The sequence below is a fragment of the Oryx dammah genome, unplaced genomic scaffold, assembly GCF_014754425.2.
Source record: "Oryx dammah isolate SB20612 unplaced genomic scaffold, SCBI_Odam_1.1 HiC_scaffold_22, whole genome shotgun sequence".
Lineage (NCBI taxonomy): Eukaryota > Metazoa > Chordata > Mammalia > Artiodactyla > Bovidae > Oryx > Oryx dammah.
Window position 1 is genome coordinate 7,981,497 of NW_024070206.1, and position 19,634 is coordinate 8,001,130.

General features: G+C 39.4%; 1 protein-coding gene across 1 annotated transcript; it reads right to left on the reverse strand.

The window, feature by feature from the left end:
- Positions 1–1,699: 1,699 nt before the first annotated feature.
- LOC120880972 (dynactin associated protein) lies at positions 1,700–6,300 on the reverse strand. Its single transcript, XM_040264451.1, has 3 exons — positions 6,152–6,300; positions 3,407–3,487; positions 1,700–2,546 (listed from the first exon to the last, which is right to left on the reverse strand). The coding sequence occupies exons 1-3, from the start codon at positions 6,230–6,232 to the stop codon at positions 2,202–2,204; spliced, it is 507 nt and encodes a 168-aa protein (XP_040120385.1). The 5' UTR covers positions 6,233–6,300; the 3' UTR covers positions 1,700–2,201.
- Positions 6,301–19,634: the final 13,334 nt, after the last annotated feature.

Sequence of the window (19,634 nt, forward strand, 5' to 3'; positions counted from 1 at the left end):
TGACGTAGATAGATACACACCGTGTGCAAACCAGAGAGCTGGGGGGGGGGGCTGCTGTGTGACGTGGGGCACGCGGCTTGGTGCTCTGTGACCACCTGGAGGCGTGGGGTGGGATGGAGGCTGAAGAGGGAGGGGATAAATAGAAATAGGAACCCCACTGTAGCTCAGATGGTGAAGAATCTGCTTGCAATGCAAGAGACCCAAGTTCAGTCCCTGGGTAGGGAAGATCCTCTGGAGAAGGTCATGGCGACCCACTCCAGTATTCTTGCTTGGAGAATGGACAGAGGAGCCTGGTAGGCTACAGTCCATGGGCTTGCAAAGAGTCAGACATGACTAAGCAACTAAGCACACACATACATATATAGAAATACTCATGGCTGATTCACCTTGTCGTAGGGCAGAAACCAACACAACATTGTAAAGCAATTGTCCCCTAATTAAAAAAAAAAACTCTACAAGGGAGAAATGCATGCACACTTTCTCCTTTTTGCCCATTAGTCTCATCTAGAGCTTTGTGAAATTTGTAAAATTTATATAATGCCTTTTATCATTCTTAAATTCTATTATCAAATAATGTTGGTAAACTGAAAAACTTTTAAAAGACTCAAATTTTTACATTTCCCTGTGTCTGAGAAATAATACTAGCTGCCCTAAAATAACAATTACCTAGAGAATGACCACATTTCTAATTTTTCTTTGGCAGAGCCTAATTATTCAATAAAGCCCCAAGGTTTGTGTAATTTACATGTTCTATTATTGGCTGTAGCAAATGAACCTAAAATGGCATATAACAAAATCTTTTAATGCTTTTGGAACCTATTTAGAACCTCTGATGCTATGCCAAAGAGATCCTGGATCTGCTGCCACCTGTAGGGTCTGAGTCTTTGAACAGGAGCTGCCTTCTCTGGACCAGTCTTCCTCTTTTGTAGAGTTTGGAAGCTGAGGATGGAATGGGCAGGTTGATTTTAACCCCAAAGTCTCCAGAATAAAGTGATTATTTTTCTAGTGAGTATTAAACACTCTAAATACAAGTAACATTGAACAAGGGTCTTGTGTTTCACACCAAATTATAAGCCATGTGCCATCAAAGTTACAAAGTATAAGACAAAATAAAAGTTCAGATTTTATAAGCAGAAGTTTATAATACTTTAAGCAAAATATCAAGTACAGAAAATAATATTGATAATATCAGAAAAAAAGTATAGAGAAAATACACCATTTGTTACATTTGAAGTGTTTCTAAGTGTGTTTTGGATTTTCAATCTATTAAATCCCCTTAGCCCTCTAGTTTTGTGTTTTAATGATCTCCTCTTAAACTTCCACCTTTGTTTAACTTTCAGCCCTTCTCTGAAACATTTCTTTATCATTTCTAACCTCACTGATGTGCCTTCCTTTCCCCCCAGTAGTAAGAAAGCTTCTGTAATGATGAATAGTTTCATAATAATTCATGTTCATTAACCTCATTAATTGAACACTTCCTTGTTGCCCTGCTGCTGCTGCTAAGTCACTTCAGTTGTGGCCGACTCTGTGTGACCCCATAGATGGCAGCCCACCAGGCTCCCCTGTCCCTGGGATTCTCCAGGCAAGAACACTGGAGTGGGTTGCCATTTCCTTCTCCAATGCATGAAAGTGAAAAGTGAAAGGGAAGTCACTCAGTCGTGTCCGACTCTTCATGACCCCATGGACTGCAGCCTACCAGGCTCCTCTGTCTATGGGATTTTCCAGGCAGGAGTATTGGAGTGGGGTGCCATCGCCTTCTCCGTCTTATCCTACTGGAATACAAATACCGAGAAGAGTCAAGTATATGAGATTGGGAAATAATCAACAACTGGTTGGTAAATATTGGCTTGAGAACCAACATACAGGAGGCAGGCAGCTTCTCCAGCAATTGCAATTCTCATTAATGAAATTAAGATGGGGTGTACAGTATGAAAAGAAATTCTGGGCCCTAGCCAGGATGAATCAACTGAGCTCAGTTGAAATTTTTCTTTTCCAATCATTTGAAGACTGGAGGGTCCTTGACTGAGAACACCGGCATCATTCTCATATGGGGACACAGCAAATGACTGAGCAAGAGGGCAAGTCTCATAAAGCTAAACGCTTTGGAACCTCTCGGCTGGAGGGGAGAATACCTTGGACATGCCTCATTCAGAATCAGTGGGTGGATCTGGTTTGAGGAGGGCTAAAGACCCCTCCAAATGTCATTCTTCATCCTCAATTTCAACTTCGTGAACCAACGTTGAGCTCATAGTCGTCTCCATAGGAGTTGAGAGCCCCGGGGTAGAGGAGCTGTGGTTGGTCCCCGGGGTAGGAGGCAGAGTGCTCTGAGATACAGGCAGGGAGGATGGGCCCGGAGATGGGGCAGCACCAGGAATGCAGGTGATATGACTGGGCTTGCCGTCGGCATGAATGACGATGGTGGTGCCAGCGGCGGGCTTGCCCAAGTGGACGAAATAGAAGAGCAGAACAACAAGGGCTGTGGCAATGAGGCAGGCCAGTAGACACAGCAGGAATGTTTTCCAGGGTGACCACGGCCTTGCTGCCGCCTGCACGGGGTTATGGAAAGTGGACATTTCAGCAAGAACACAGTGGTAACTTAGGTAAATGATTTCCATTAGAATATGACTAATTTTTTTCATTACTACAAATGCTATAATTTAAATGAATAAATCATCTCTCTCCTTCTCCCCCCCTCTTTCTCTCCCTCTCTCTCTCTCACACACACATACATATACACACCTTGTCCGCAAGTGCATAAGGAAAAAAATGCCCCCTTTTATAACCCTTTGTATTAAAGCAATAAAGGCATCACCTTAAATTGCAAATAGGTTGCCTCAGGAATACATCATGTGATGACCTCATATCGGCTACTATACTCACAGTATAAATTAAATTATCTAATTAGCCTTCCAGGAGAGAAAAACCAAAGGCCACTCAGAACATGGAGACTGGTTATCTTGGCGTGATGGAAAGTGACTGGTATTTGGCTCACTGTCATCTCCCATTTTCAAATGACATTCTGAGATTTTGTAACTAGAAAATGATTCATTAAATACATTTTCGATCTTTTAAACATAAACAAAAGAAAGTTCACTGAGCTTAGAAAGACATCAAAGTAGAAAAATGATCAGCTCTGGTATGGAGCAGGATCTCACAGGAAAAGACTACAGCACTCCTAAATTACTGGGCCAGTGGGCCCCCCGCATTGCCCGGAGCTTGTGGAGTTACGGGGGTGAGGGGTTCCCGAGGAGCACAGAGCCACCGAAGGGCAGGCAATTGAGGAGGAACTGAAGGAGAGGAGAGCCCTTCGGAGGGGCTGACTGAGCAGAGCCTGTCTACCTCGCCTTACCATCACCGCAAAGGACCCGTGAAGACGGCCCACTGCCCCCCAGGCCCCAAATCTCACCCACTGCGGCTGTAAGGTCACAACAGGCAATCTACAACCACAGTGTGTTCCTTCGTTTGAACCGTAGGGATTTCTTGGTAACTGCAGAGAAAGAATGTTAACATCAACAATTCACCAGCCCTGATTTTTAAGGATGAAGAAAGTTTATTTGATCTAGGCACATAAATGCATAAAACATGTGAAAACTTATTGAATCCAATAGGTATTACAGGAAGAACTGACCAGGAAGTTCCAGGAAAATCTGAAACTCTAATAAACGGTTTCATGATGTGAATTATACAAGTACATTTTTCATATTAAATGATCAAAGAAGGAAAATAATCATCTCAATGCTCACTGCTCATTTAACAAATTTCAGCATTTAAAAGTGGTAAAAGCAAACAAATGATACCAACCCCAAAGATCTAGAAGTAAAGAATAACTCCCAAATGTGACGAGCAATGTTTACCTCCAAGCAATGACCATAATATTTAACAGTGAAACATTCAGAGACATTCCTTTAAAGTCAGGAGAAGAGAAGAATGTCTCCTGCCATCAGTATGGGTACTGGTTTTCTAGAAGTTCTCATCAGTGTGTGCAAATAAGGGAAATGTGAAGACAAAATAACATTATTTGCAGATGACATGATTGCCTTACGGAACCCCAAATAATTAGCCAAATACTCTATAAATTATAAAGTAATAAGAGCTCATCAAATTGACTGGTTATAAAAGTTCAAAACATATGTGTAACAGCACTGTTTTATGTGTGGGTGTGTGTGTAACAGCAACTGCTATTTACAGTAGTAGGGATGCATTTTAAATGGCTAAGCCTACAATGGAAATTTGCTGTATGACTCAGGGAACTCAAACCGGGGCTCAAGACCAGGGTTTCCTCAATCTAGAGGGGTTGAAAGGGTAGGAGGTGGGAGGGAGATTCAAGAGGGATAGGACATATGGCTAATTCATGTTGATGTATGCAGAAATCAAGCCAATATTGTAAAACAACTATCAACCAATTAAAAATAAATAAATATAATTTAAAACAAATAAAAACATAAAATGGCTAAGCCTATACAATGCCATAGAACTTATGTAAAGAAGACCACAACTTTACTGAAAAGCAAAAAGACAAGTTGAATAACATCTACAAAGAAAAGATTTCTGTAGTATAAGCTCTCAATTCTCTGAATATAAATTGACAAAAAATTTCATATGATAAAATAAAGCAATCAAAAGAATAAAATTAAATTGGATGAGGAGCAAGAAGCAAAATATTAGCTTTTTTTTTTCCCTCTGGGAAGAGTCATGGGTGGTTTTTAAATTTTTTATTTGTAATTTTCTGTTTTTTCCAAATGTTCTAAAGGAAGAAAACAAACTCATAAAAAATTAAAAGAAAATATTCTACCCCTTGTTTCAGGGAATATAAGAGGTTGCCAGTCAGATTACTAAAAAATAGGAAATCCAAACGATTCCTTTTCATGGTCTCAGAAGTTGGTTTACTGGGTATTTTGCATAATTATTTGACTTAATGGAATAAATTGCATAAATGTTTTTGACATGTGGGGAAAGGAGAAGGAAATTATATATGATATTAAAGCAATGGAATTTTGCAGCTTCCATGGAATAGGAGGCTTCCTATAAATTAGGTTATGGTAGTCTAGATATTGGATTCCCAAACTGAACACAAATACAACCTTCAAGTTGCAAAACAATTCTTATACCTAATCATATCTTTGTGTTTATCTTGTCTGACTTTTCTCTTGGTTCTGCAACGTCAAGTTAATTATAAAATCCATTTCTCTTTGTTAGAAAGCTAGTACTCAAGTTTTTTGAAAAGTAGCATCTTGTAAAGAAATGATTATATATGTGAGCAACCTGAGCTCAATTTCTGTCACTAGTCACTTATAAGATGAAAGAATTTGTGTGAATGATGATTGGGACCCTTAATATGTTCTAAGAAATATGATGTAATGTTTTAAGCCTAAGTCCCCCCAACCATGAGACATTTTCCATAAATTTCTACTTTGGAAACAGGTAGGCCAATGAGAATAAATATTTTCACTGGATTTAAATATATATGAATATAAACAATATTGTTAATATCTGCTATAAATATAACACTTCAAATCATCTACTAAAATCTTGTCCACTGATACGTTATTATAAATTTCTGATATAAATAAAAATTTAGGCAAACAGTCTAATGCACAATTATCAAATGATGATATAGCACAATTGGTTACTACATAACTCCCCCAATACTTGTGACTCCTATTAGTAACATCCAGATTACATTCATCCTCTAACAGTAAACAATAGGAAAAAAATGCAAGTTCAGTTTGAGGGAAGGTTAAATATTAAACGTAGAAAGCAAGAATGTTAGATATGAAAGAAGATATAATTCTTTATATGAATATATGCTTTCATATACTCCAGAGTGAATGACTTTTGCATTCCCATCAAGAGTATGGGAACATTCCAGTTCCCCTATATTCCTCCCCTGTGCTTGGTTGATATGGTCAGTATATTCAATATTACCTGTGTAGAGGTATCTCACTGTGGTCTGAATGCATTTCCCTAAATGGTTCATCATGTTGAACATTTTTAATGTGTTCATTTGCCAGCTATGTATCTTTGATAAAATGTTTGTAACGGTTATTTTCCAGTTGGTATGAATGTTGGCTGATATTTCCCTTGTTATAAATAACTAAGAAGACAATAAAGGAAACGTGTTAGGGGGAAAAAAGGTATGTACATTACTCACCAACTCAGTCGGGTTTTGTTCAATATCCACAGTGTGCTGCTGCTGTTTGCCATCCATTCTGAAAGGGTTGGTATCTCCCATGGAGCTCCAAAGATATCTGTATTCACTCTGTGGATTAGAAGTTAGGAAATGCTGAATTCATGCTAAATTAGTAAAAGTGTGTTTACTCAATCTAGATCATGCAAAGTAATAGTCATCCATTTCCTGGGAAATTTTCCAAATTCAACCCCAAAGTACACAACATATGTTAGTTGAGAAAAAAGTAGAAAAAGTTTGCTCCCTTCCCAAAACAACCTGCAGAAAATTATCTCAACTTTAGGACTCTAAGGATACTGAGAAGATGTAAACCCTTGCCTTCCTTATTTCACAAAATTTATTCAAAGTCACTGAAACTTGATTTCTCACAGGTGAGGAATTTAGTTTTTGCTTCTAAAAAAAGCCTACAAAGCCACTCCTTGATTATGGATAGTGCAGAACACTGTGGCTAAACAGAAGGCTTATGGTGATGACGAATTTCAAAACCCATCCAAAAATAAGACAATGTTCAGCTTACTGGATCATGATAAATGCAGGTGAATGATGAGTGAAGTCTTTTGTATTGAAGTCAGTAGCTCTCTTGAGATAGACGGGGGAAAGAAAACATCAGAATAGCTTTTACTAGAATTAAAGATAAAAATAGGAAATAAGTACACTGGTAGCTTTTAAGTATATAAATCAAGGATTATTCACAGTGAATCTCATCTACTTCTTAGCACACTGTACCTGGCTTTAGGCTATGAAATGAATTTGTCACCATTTCTGATGAATCCTGATCTTTGAGGGGAGCAGGAACCAGAAAAGAAAGACCTTCGTTGGTACTTTTCCACTTCTCACAAGGGCAAGTGTACAAGACAGGGCGTGCAAAAGTGAGCGGGGTTTCAGAGCAATCTGAGAGCTCCTGCAGTCTGACCCTTTGGCAAAGCGGCCTGCAGTATAGCCTAGGGGAAAAAAATGACTTAAGATCTTTTTCACTCATGCATTTCATACAGGCCAACTTTGGGTGGGGAGGGAGTCGCTAGTGGCGTGAATTTTCCAAAATATTAATAAACTTACAAAGATCCTAGTTCAAGAGCAGACATGTCTTCTTGTATGTAATAGCTGTAATTACAAAAAAAAAAAATAGTTATGTAACTGAATTCCAAATCTCTGAATTTCTCCCTAAGGAAACAATAAATGACTTATGCTTTAAATCACTCTCAGTTACTTTTTTTTTCTTTCTTCTTATTCTTCTTTTTTTTAACCTTATAGCCAGAACAAATCTTGTTTCATTAACACAGTGTTGTTCTGATTGGATCTGAGACCACTACTATGTAATGGTTGGAGAACTTGGGATTTTCAAACTATAATTCAAACTTCTCAGTTGTGGCATAAATCTTAGAGCAGCGAAGAATGAGACAGTGTACCTGGAAAAGCTGGCATCAGGACCCTGGCTCCCTACCTTTCTGAAAAAACATAGGTGAGTACATTTCATTACAAGCTCCGTCTCTGTGTGTGTTCAGTCGTGTCCGACTCTTTGCGACCCCATAGACTATAGGCTCCTCTGTCCATGGTATTTCCCAGGCAAGAATACAAGAGTGGGTTGCCATTTTCTATGCCAGAGGGTTTCCCCAGCCCAGGAATCGAACCCATGTCTCTTGCACCTCCTGCATTTGTGGGCAGATTTTTTTACCACTTAGCAAGCAGATTCTTTACCATTATCGCCTCCTGGGAAGACCCTTTTTTTGACCACTCCAAATCAAAAGTGAAAATCAGAAGACAACTTAAATGGTCTTCAACGTACTGAAAAACAATTACTGGCAAGCTGGGATACTATGCTCGGCAAGAATATCTATCAAGTAAAAATAAGGTCATTTCTTACTTAAAATTTGAGCAAGTTTTCCACCAACAGGCATTCACTGAAAGGAATGCAGAAGGGTAGAAAGGCAGAAGGGAAGGCCCTCAGGGGAAAAGGGTGAGATGTAAAAAGGAAGAGGAGAAGGTGATAAGAGTCCACTGCGACTCCTGCTTCTCTGTATTGTACTGAATGTCCTAAATAGAACGACAAAATAAGATGTCAATTTTATAAGGATGAAAGCTGTTCTTATTTGCATGTACCAGGATTACAAACGTAGAAATCCAAAGAATCCACAAGCAACCCATTAGAATAAGTAAAAGTTTAGCAACATTAGTGGATACAAATCAATAGACAAAAATAATTTGAGTATTTTGTATTAATATAAGTAATTATTTCATGTTTTTATGTATCATCAAGAAATATTCAGAAAACTAGAAAGTTAAAGAGACATTGAAAGAAAATTTTCAAGCATCTAGAAATAAGTCTATTAATGGAAAATTTGTGAAATCTTATTGGATAAATCACTATTGAAATCTTAAATAAATATGCTGCTAGCAGTTACGGAAATTGGCAAGGTAACTTGGAAAGAATTTTTTATTATCTAGTAAACTTGAAGACATTTGTGTACAATGATGAAGCAGTTCCACTCCTAGTACGCTCCCAAAGGAAATACACAGACAGGGAGAAATGTTCACAGTAACATTATTTATTGGTTTAAAAAACGATGACCCAAACATACATCAACAGCAGAATAGACAGGTAAATTGTGTTACATTTATACAATGAAATGTATAAATGAACTATTGTTAGACATATCAAATGCATGAACCTCACAAATACAATGTAGTGGGAAAATTCACAGAGGCATTAAAACTAATCTATCTTATTTAGAGATACGTATGTAAGTGATATTTCTATTTTACAACAGCAAGGAAATGACTCATGTAAAACTGAGGATGGTGGTCACCTCTCAGGGGAAGGAAAAAAGCAGAACTGGGGCTAAATACCACATGAAGGGATTCTGGGGATTCTGGAAGTGTTCTGATTTTGACCTGAGTGTGATACATGGATGTTTATATAATAAATATCAACCACATGTGAAAACTACTCTATGTATGATAAAAGTTAAAAAATAAGTACTTACCAAAATATATTGGCAAGCTCTAATAAAATTTATGTTATGCAAGTCATTAAAAAATTTTTTTCAACACCCTTTCTTTCTTCTGTGTTTATAGCAACTATTTGCCAAATAATTTGAAAGACCTATTTGCCTTTCGGGGCTTCCCTGATGGCTCAATTGCACTCATTTCACATGCTAAAAAAATAATGCTCAAAATCCTTCAGATGCATTCTCTGCTCTGTTTTTTTGCTGATTCTGCAAGTACATTAATTCTTGCCAGTCCTTGAACCATAAATTTAGATTATGAAACATAAAGGTCCGTTTAGTCAAAGCTATGGTTTTTCCTGTGGTCATGTATGGATGTGAGAGTTGGACTGTGAAGAAAGCTGAGCACCGAAGAATTGATGCTTTTGAACTGTGGTGTTGGAGAAGACTCTTGAGAGTCCCCTGGACTGCAAGGAGATCCAACCCGTCCGTTCTAAAGAAGATCAGCCCTGGGTGTTCTTTGGAAGGAATGATGCTAAAGTTGAAACTCCAGTACCTCATGTGAAGAGTTGACTCATTGGAAAAGACTCAGATGCTGGGAGGGATTGGGGGCAGGAGGAGAAGGGGATGACCCAGGATGAGATGGCTGGATGGCATCACGGACTCGATGGACATGAGTCTGACTGAACTCTGGGAGATGGTGATGGACAGGGAGGCCTGGCGTGCTGCGATTCATGGGGTCGCAAAGAGTCGGACACGACTGAGCAACTGAACTGAACTGACTTCATATACCTTTTTCCAATTAGAAGAGTAATATAAGCCTATTTTGAAGATGATTCTGAAAATTTAAAGAATATAATCACCTGTCCACTTTTGACATTGTCTTGGTTCCTCCCAATATGAATTTTTCAATGCTTATCTAAGTATAGTTATTCTTTTTATTCATTTAATGTGTTTTATTGACTGTATAATTGTTTGTTACATAAAAACTAAGATTGTTTACTTAACCATGCTTCCATTCTTAAGCATTTAGATTGCTTCTATTTTGCAGATGTGATAGTCAATACAATAATCATTAAAAAAAAGGTTTTTTTCAAAAGGTTGCATTGTTTCTTTAGGTGGCAATTTAAAAGTAGAATTGAATAGATCAAAAGCTCTTGATAAAAATAAATTGCCAAATTGATTAAGAAAATTGTACCAGGTTACACTGTCACTAACAATGTTATAAAACCACTCTACTCAATGCATATTCCCTGCTTTGACCATTTTAACCATCTTCAGGTCAGTAAAAAGAATGTATGTGTGTTTGTATAATCATTTCCTTTGTTTCCTAACTCTGAAATGAAACTTGTCAAGAAACATTCAAATATTATTCAATAGTCATATTTACAAATGTCATATATATGCTTATTCATGTTTATATTTATGTTCAATGACAATTTAACTATTCCTGGGCCAGTGTTCTTTTTTCTAGTGAACATTTTATGTACCAAGACACCAGTGAATTTCTATCTTTTGTGTTGCAAATATTTTTCCAGCAGTTTTTTCTCTGTTTTTTCTTTTTTAAGAACAATTTCCTAACTTACAGAAGTTATTAAAACTTTGGAGGTTAAATTAACAATCTCTGATTTTTACTTTTTGACTTTCAATGACGAACTCTTCACTGCATTTGGACTCAATTTTTTTCCCCAAATATTTAACGAGATTTCCCAAAACAGTTTTTATATAACTTTTTATTCCTTATCAATATATGATGAGTTTTTCCATTGTGTATGATTTTAGCTAAGTTCTTATATATAAACAATTTAACCTAATTACAAACAAATTTAATTATTAATCAAGAGCTAAGGACTTCCCTGGTGGCTCAGATGGTAAAGCATCTGCCTACAATGCAGGAGACCCAGGTTCGATCCCTCCATCAGGAAGATCCTCTGGGGAAGGAAATGGCAACCCACTCCAGTACTCTTACTGGAAAATCCCATGGACAGAGGAGCATGGTAGGCTACAGTCCATGGGGTCGCAAAGAGTCAGACACAACTAAGTGACTTCACTTTAAGGACAATTAAAGTTTGTGGCTATTCTGGCTACAACATTCAAGGTATAAATATTTTGACAAATACAATATGAACATACAAACTTCTATGCTTTATTTGAATATTAGGAAATTGGTCTGCATGTGTGATATTGTATGACATTTATTAATAACTGGGTACCCATCGAGGTGACATCCAGGTGACCATCCTGATGTCTGTTCGGTACTATGACACCCCTGGTTCACATCAACAATATGGACATCTGACATATGACAGAGTCCCTCCTTTCAACACCACCTTTTTCTGAAAATGTGTCCTTCCTTTATTTATCCTCTGTATTTCTGAATTTTTATCCTATGACTCTTAATTCTCTCTCTGTAGACAGTACAGGCTCAGATTATCTCTGCTGTACAGCTGAACACAAACAATTATAACTGAATATATTATAATGTCAGTTTTTAAGGGAGGGACCAGGTATATTTTTGAAATGAATTTCCTCAGTAGACAGAACCCAACTGCAAAATTTAGAAGAAATTACGAAGAACTTAATCAGTACTGGGTGACTAACTGATAAATTATTGGTTCAAGGTTATAAAGTTTCATGAAAAGTGCAGTTTATGACAACTACTAAAGAGTCTCTTCTCTTTTCTCTGTGAAAATGTGTCACCCACAGCCTTGGAGGACAGACATTCATCACCATGCTTTTGTGGTAAATGTTGGGTGCCACTTTTCTAGTCTGAGAATTCTATCAGTTCAGTTCAGTTCAGTCACTCAGTCATGCCCGACTCTTTGCAACTCCATGAACTGTAGCATGCCAGGCCTCCTTGTCCATCACCAACTCCCAGAGTTTACTCAAACTCATGTCCATTGGGTCGGTGATGCCATCCAGCCATCTCAGCCTCTGTCGTCCCCTTCTCCTCCCACTTTCAATCTTTCCCAGCATCAGGGTCTTTTCAAATGAGTCAGTTCTTCGCATCAGGTGGCCAAAGTTTGAAGTTTCAGTTTCAGCATCAATCCTTCCAATGAATATTCAGGACTGATTTCCTTTAGGATGGGCTGGTTGGATCTCTTTGCAGTCCAAGGGACTCTCAAGAGTCTTCTGCAATACCACAGTTTAAAGCATCAATTCTTCAGCACTCAGCTTTCTTTATAGTCCAACTCTCATATCCATACATGACTACAGGAAAAACCATAGCTTTGACTAGATAGACCTTTGTTGGTAAATTAATGTCTCTGCTTTTTAATATGCTGTCTAGGTTGGTCATAACTTTTCTTCCAAGGAGCAAGTGTCTTTTAATTTCATGGCTGCAGTCACCATCTGCAGTGATTTTGGAGCCCCAAAAATGAAGTCTGTCACTGTTTCCCCATCTATTTGCCATGAAGTGATGGGACCGGGTGCCATGATCTTCATTTTCTGAATGTTGAGCTTTAAGCCAACTTTTTGACTCTCCTCTTTCACTTTCATCAAGAGGCTCTTTAGTTCTTCTTCACTTTCTGCCATAAGGATCATGTCATCTTGTGTATCTGAGGTTACTGATATTTCTCCCGGCAATTTGATTCCAGCTTGTGCTTCATCCAGCCCAGCATTTCACATGATGTACTCTGCATATAAGTTAAATAAGCAGGGTGACAGTATACAGCCTTGATGTACTCCTTTCCGTATTTGGAACCAGTTTGTTGTTCCATGTCCATTCTAACTTACTTCCTGACCTGCATACAGATTTCTCAATAGGCAGGTAAGTTGATCAGTCTGGTGGTCTGGTATTCCCATCTCTTTAAGAATGTTCCAGAGTTTTTTGTGGTCCACGCAGTCAAAGAGAATTCTATACACCCTACTAGAAATTTCATCATGGTAAAGGTTTTCAGATGGTCATTTCGGCTCTCTTGACAGGAACCTCTAATCCTGCATCTTTTTGTGTGGCTCTACCTTCAGTATATCCCCTGGTTTGGGGTTGATTGGCAGCAAATGGAAACTAAAGTCCCCATGAAAAAGGAAACTAGAGGGACTTCCCTGGTGGTGTGGTGGTTGAGAATCTGCTAGCCAGTGCAGGATTCAGTCTCTGTTCAGGGAAGATTCCACATGTCTTGAGGCAACTAAGCCCCTCCGCCACAGCTACTGAGCCTGCGCTCTGGAGCCCCTACTTGCAATGACCAGTAGCCTCTGTTCGCCATACCTAGAGAAAGCCTGCACACAGCAGCGAAGACCCAGACCAGCCAAAAATAGATCAATAATAAACGGATTTTTTAAAGAACAACAACAAAAAAACACATCCTTAAAAAAGAACAAGAATGTATTTAAAAAAACCTAGAACCTTTGTGAACATTATTACAACAGGTGCTACTACTCCTAAAACCACCCCCTCCCAGAGTCATTCAAGAAGCCAAATTTGACACAGTGGCATATTGAGAGGAAGTAGATGGGCAATTACATGTGTTACTATTATGAGATTCTATTCAGACATCCATACCCACAAAATTTAGTATGAAAGCTGAAGAACAGTAGTACAGACACCTAACTGTGTATCTACTGCCCAGCATAATAGATAGAAATCACAAATACAAATGAAGACCCATTAAACACTTTCCATATAATATCTCCAACCCCTAGAAATGCCATAAAACTCTAAGATATCTATTTATCATTCACTTGTTTTTCTTCATAAGACTTCAGATCTGAAACATAATTGGTAAAGGTATCACACTGTATGCTTCTGGACTTGCATTTATTTATTTATTCATTCATTTTTGTCAAGATAAACAGTTCTGCTATGAACAACTCATCCATGTTTCTGGGCACTTTATCTGTCTATCTGTCTATAAAGACACAGTAATGCACGTCTAGGAGAGGAGTTGATGTGTTACAGGGTATGCACACATTTTCCTTAGTGTTTTTACTATTCTATTATTCACATACAAGACGTGTATGAGAGTGTCCATTGTTCTAGATCACTGTCAATGCTTAAGATTTTCAGATATTTTCATTCAAAAGTCTACAAATAATAAATGTTGAAGATAGTGTGAAGAAAAGGGAACCTTCTTACACTGTTGTTGAGAATATTGATGCAACTACTATGGAAAACAGTATGGAAGTTCCTCAGAAAACTAAAAATTAACTTGGCATATGATCCAACAATCCCAGTTTGTCTTGGGCATATACCCAGACAAAAGTCTAATGCTAAAAGATACACTCACCCCTATGCTCGTTGCAGCACTGATTGTAAGAGTCATGACATGGAAACAACGTAAATGGCCATGGACAGACGAATGGATAAAGAAGCGGTGGAATATGACTCAGTCGCAAAAAAGAGGGAAACAATGTCATCTGCAACAACACAGATGGACTTAGAGATTATCATACTAAGCAAAGTAAGTCAGAAAGAGAAACACAAATCCTGTATGGTTTCACATCTGTGGAATCTAAAATCTTGCACAAATGAACATATCCACAAAACAGAAACAGACTCACAGACACAGAGAACAGGCTGTGGTTGCCTAAGGAGAGGGGAAGGAAAGGATTAGGAGTTTGGGGCCAGCAGATACCAACTATTAAATATAGGATGGATAAAAAACAAGGTGCTACTGTATAGCACAGGGGAATATATTCAATATGTCAACATGTGTGATAAAGCATAATGAAAAAGAATATATATATGCATAATCCATCACTTTGCTGGACAGCAGAAATGAACACAACACTCTAAATCAACTATACTTTCATAAAAAATGTTTTTCTTTTCCTTTTTCTTTTTTTTCTTTTTGCTTTCTTTTGTTTTATACTTTCATAAAATTTTTTTAAAGTTTTTCAGACTTTTAAAAAATATTTTCCAGTCTGGTGGGTATAAACTGTTTCAGTATGACTTTAATTGGTACTTGACTAGTGGTGAGGCTGAATGTCTTTTTTTTTTTTTTTTAATGTCTTGAATGAGGAATTTGTTGTCCATTTATGCTTTTCACATCATGAGGCAGGGCACGCTCTGTGACCGGGAGACCTGGAAGTGGCCTGGAACAGGGTGAGTCAGTTTCCTAAGAGATGCTGGGAAATGTCCTAAGTCACTCTGTGAATGAACACATTCAGAACAAGCACAATCAGAAGAATCACATTCAGAATCATCTTAAGATGATTCTTATTAAGAATTACGGTGATTTGGTGACTCACAACAATTTACCATATTCTCTGCAATTATGTCCCAGCCTGAGAATGCTTCATGAGAACTATGAACTAAGCCGGAGATAGACAGCTCCTCCCTCCTAAGGATGGCAATGTATGGTTTGCAGAAAGAAAATGTGGAGATGTGTGGTCTAGGGATTCCCTAAACAAGAGATTTTACTGGCAAGGAATGCATAGACTGATTCCTTCTGGTGGCTCAGGGGGAGAATCCACTCCTCGCCGTCTTCAGTTTCTGGAGGCTGCCTGCATTCCTTTACCTGTGGCCCCCTCCCCACCTGTTACTCTCATCACATCTCTTACTACCTGATTCTCCTGCATCCCTCTGACAAGGACCCTCATGACTACACTGGGTACCAATCCAAGATAAGCTTCCCATCCCAAGATCCTTCACTTTGGGGCTGTGCCAGTCTGAGTCGCAGCAGGCAGGATCTTTGATCTTTGATGCAGCACACAGGATCTAGTTCCCTAACTGGGGATCAAACCTGGGCCCCCTTCATCGGGAGTGCAGAGGCCTAGCCACTGGATGACCAGGGAAGTCGCCCAAGATCCTTCAGTTAATCACATCTGCAAAGTCTCCTTTGCCATGTAAGGTAACATTAACAGGTTCCAGGGAGTAAAATGTGGGCACTTTCAGAGAAGTCATTCCTCAGCCTCCCACAAGAGGCACTAACAGTTCACTACCAGACAAGGGAAAAGAAACTAATGCTTTGGGGGTCAAAAAGAATTTGTTCCTGGACTTGGTGTAGTTGAATGCAAGCCTGGCTGTCATCAACAACAAAATGGGATCACCCACTTTTAGGGCTGCTAGTGCTCTTCTGCACATTTCCCCAATATCCTGTGCTTACAGTCTTTATCATGCAATAAAGTAGTCAGCTCATCCGCTTACATTGCCCTTTGAATTCTCAGCATTTGGCACAATGCTGGACACATAGGAAATATCCCCCAAGTATCTGTATAATAAAATGAATAACATCAGAAGCATTTCTACTAAAAAGTAAAGCTTAGTATAATGCCCTAAAATATTAGCGTTCACTTAATGCATGCTGATTAATCTAGTGAACCAGAAAGATTTCTTTCGGGGACAGAAAAATCCCATTTAAGATAGACACTATCTATTCATTGTTATATACATACATCTTTGCTCACTGGTCCCTCAATGCTTATAACATAATGCCCTATTTTTCCATTCATTATGCAGTAATTTACAGCCATCACAAAAATATTTAAGTAAGTGTCTACTGTCTTTTGAAAAATAAATTTAGGAGGCTTAGAAAGTATTTAAATGGGATTAGGAACTTATAAATTAATAGTGAGGTGCGTCAGTATGAGATATACTAAATAGCCTTTTGCCAAAGATGTCACCTTTGGCTCTTTGGCGAATTAACTAAATCAGAGAAACTCAAGCAAGCTGACATTATATTCTTTTTTATTTCCTTATGAAATAAATGTGTCTGGAAAGGGCTTTGGACTCCACTGACTGCTCTCCCATCTCTATGTAATGTGTTCACTTGGTTTGCAGGGTACCTCTCTTAGCTCTTTTATGTCATGAGACAGCAACCCTTCCTGAGAAGATCTCTTCATCTTTCCAACTTCACTGCTGGAATCCAGGGCTCCGTTTGTGGACCTCTTCTCATCTTTACTCTCATGTCCTTGGCGAGCTCATCCAGTCTATAGTCCTAAGTGCTGTCGACTAAGAGCTGACGACTCCCAAATTTCTATCAGTACCCTGGAATTATCTTCTGAACTCCGGACACATACAGCTGCCTACCCAACATTTCCACTTTAATATCTAACAGATAATTCAAACATAAATGCTCAAGAATGATTTCCTTGTTCCTCCTCTCGGTCACCCACCAATTTCAGAAAGCCTCTTTATAACTTTTGTAGATGTCCTGCATAGAAGAAGTGGACCTCCCTGCCCAAAATTTGATCTGGACCTCCAGGCTGATGATGCCACACAAACACCATGAGGGTGTGGGGAGACTACTCACATATGAGGCTTTCTAGGGAGAGGAGGTGGGGTGGCAAGCGGGTCTGAAAGCGGCCTGAGAGAGCAAGGAAAAGAGACATTCTGGACGTTTATTGTGATTCGGGGCGACTGGGGAGAGGAGCTGGGGTGAGCGTCTTTGCGTGCTGCTTGTGACTCAGGGGCTGAACTTCCCGCCAGCGCCAGGGAAGGGAGCTCCTGGACTTTCCTATCGGCTTGCCCATATGCGGAACAGAAGGAAAAGGGGGACGGCGAGGGCCCCAGGGGCTTGACCGATATCAGCAGTGAAACATTACAGAAGAAATCAGAGTCCTGGTTATAGACCCAAACTCTGCACCCATTTCAGCAAATGGCTCCTCCATCCTTTCTGCAGAACAACTAAAACCTTCGAAAGTTCTTTTCTTTCTCCTATATCCCATAAGCAACCCATCAGCAAATTCTGATGCTTCTAGCATCAAAACTGACCTTAAATCCTAGCACTTCTCACTACCTCCCCTGCGACCTGGTGAAGCAGTGATCCTGGTTCAAGCCTTATTCAGTTCTCACCTGCGTTATTTTCATTCTCTCCAAACTAGTCTCCTTCATCTACTCTGGCCTCTTTGCAGATGAATCACTATCTCAAAATAATTATTTTCATGTCACTGCTCTGCCAGAATTCCTCTGAAAGATTCCCATTTCACTTGGAATAGAAGGTAGTCCTTACCACTGTGGGCGAAGCCTCCTGCAACCTGCCTCCCGCTCCCCTCTCTGACTGCGTCTCCTGCCATCTCTCTGACTGCGTCTCCTGCCGTCTCTCTGACTCCCTCTGCTGTGGGCACACTAGCCTTTGGACTCTGGTCAGTCAGAGACAGCTGGGGACTGCAGGAATCAGACCTGTAGCTGAAGTGATGGCAACTGAGACGGCGGGCTCAGCTTCATCTATGGCAATTGGTACAGAAATAATTGGATTCCGGTCATCCAGGTGCAGAGGAGGGGATGGTCAGGTGGTGGATCAGTTTGGCAGTGGTGGCATGCTTCAAGAAGTATAGTTAACAGGTCATGTCCACTGTTGGCCAGCCAATGTGATTAGGATTGTAACTGCCCCAGATTAAGCTGTACTATTGACTGTCACAGGTCCGTATATCACAGCAGCCTTCGCTGGTGACAGGTTTCTATGTGAGTGCTGTCTTGATTGTGGCAATAGTCATCAAAACATCACCTGCTTTAATGGATGTCTCCACCAGCAATCACGGGTGAAACTAAAATAGTGGATCATTTAATGGTGACGGAGAGACAAGAGGCAGTTGTTTCCAAACATGTGTGTTTTAATGAGACAAAGTAATGTTTCGCCAGTGATGATGGGGAACTATAATATTCACCTTCCCCTTAGCCCCCACTGCTACTACAATCTGCCCCAAACAGGCTACAGATGATACCAAGTAATAAGAAATATTCCCTAACAATGGAGTATTACTCAGCCATTAAAAAGAATACATTTGAATCAGTTCCAATGAGATGGATGAAACTGGAGCCAATTGTACAGAGTGAAGTAAGCCAGAAAGAAAAACACCAATACAGTATACTAACACATATATATGGAATTTAGAAAGATGGTAAGGATAACCCTGTATGCAAGACAGCAAAAGAGACACAGATGTATAGAACGGACTTTTGGACTCTGAGGGAGAGGGTAGGATGATTTGGGAGAATGGCATTGAAACTTGTATACTATCATGTAAGAAACAAATCACAAGTCTAGGTTCGATACAGGATACAGGATGCTTGGGGCTGGTGCACAGGGATGATCCAGAGAGATGATATGGGGTGGGAAGTGGGAGGGGGTTCAGGATTGGGAACTCATGTACACCCGTGACAGATTCATGTCAATGTATGGCAAAACCAATACAGTATTGTAAAGTAAAATAAAGTAAAAAAAAAATTAAAAAAAATAAATAAAGAATATATATAGAAAAAAAAAAAAAGAAATATTCCCTAGAGGATACAAAGGGAAGCTTTGTCCTATGGAAAAGATAGCATTGGTTAAGGCAGAGAGATTACGGAGTCAGTGTTGAAAGAGTGTAAAGGTGGGGGAGTTTGTGTTGTGATGGGAATTCCGTAGGGCGCAGTGAGGATGAGCAGGAAGAATGGAAAGAGTTGAAGGGAGAACTAGGACAGAGGAAATGGAAAGGGAGAAGGGGGGTACAAGTCAGCCCAAGGCTTGGTGATGAGAAGGGCTGACCTACATCTGAGTCACAGGCCAGGCAGAATTGCACCTCTGCTTGTGACAAGGGGCGTCTTAGTGAAAGCAGTTTTAGGGCCTTACAAGCCAAGGCCTGAT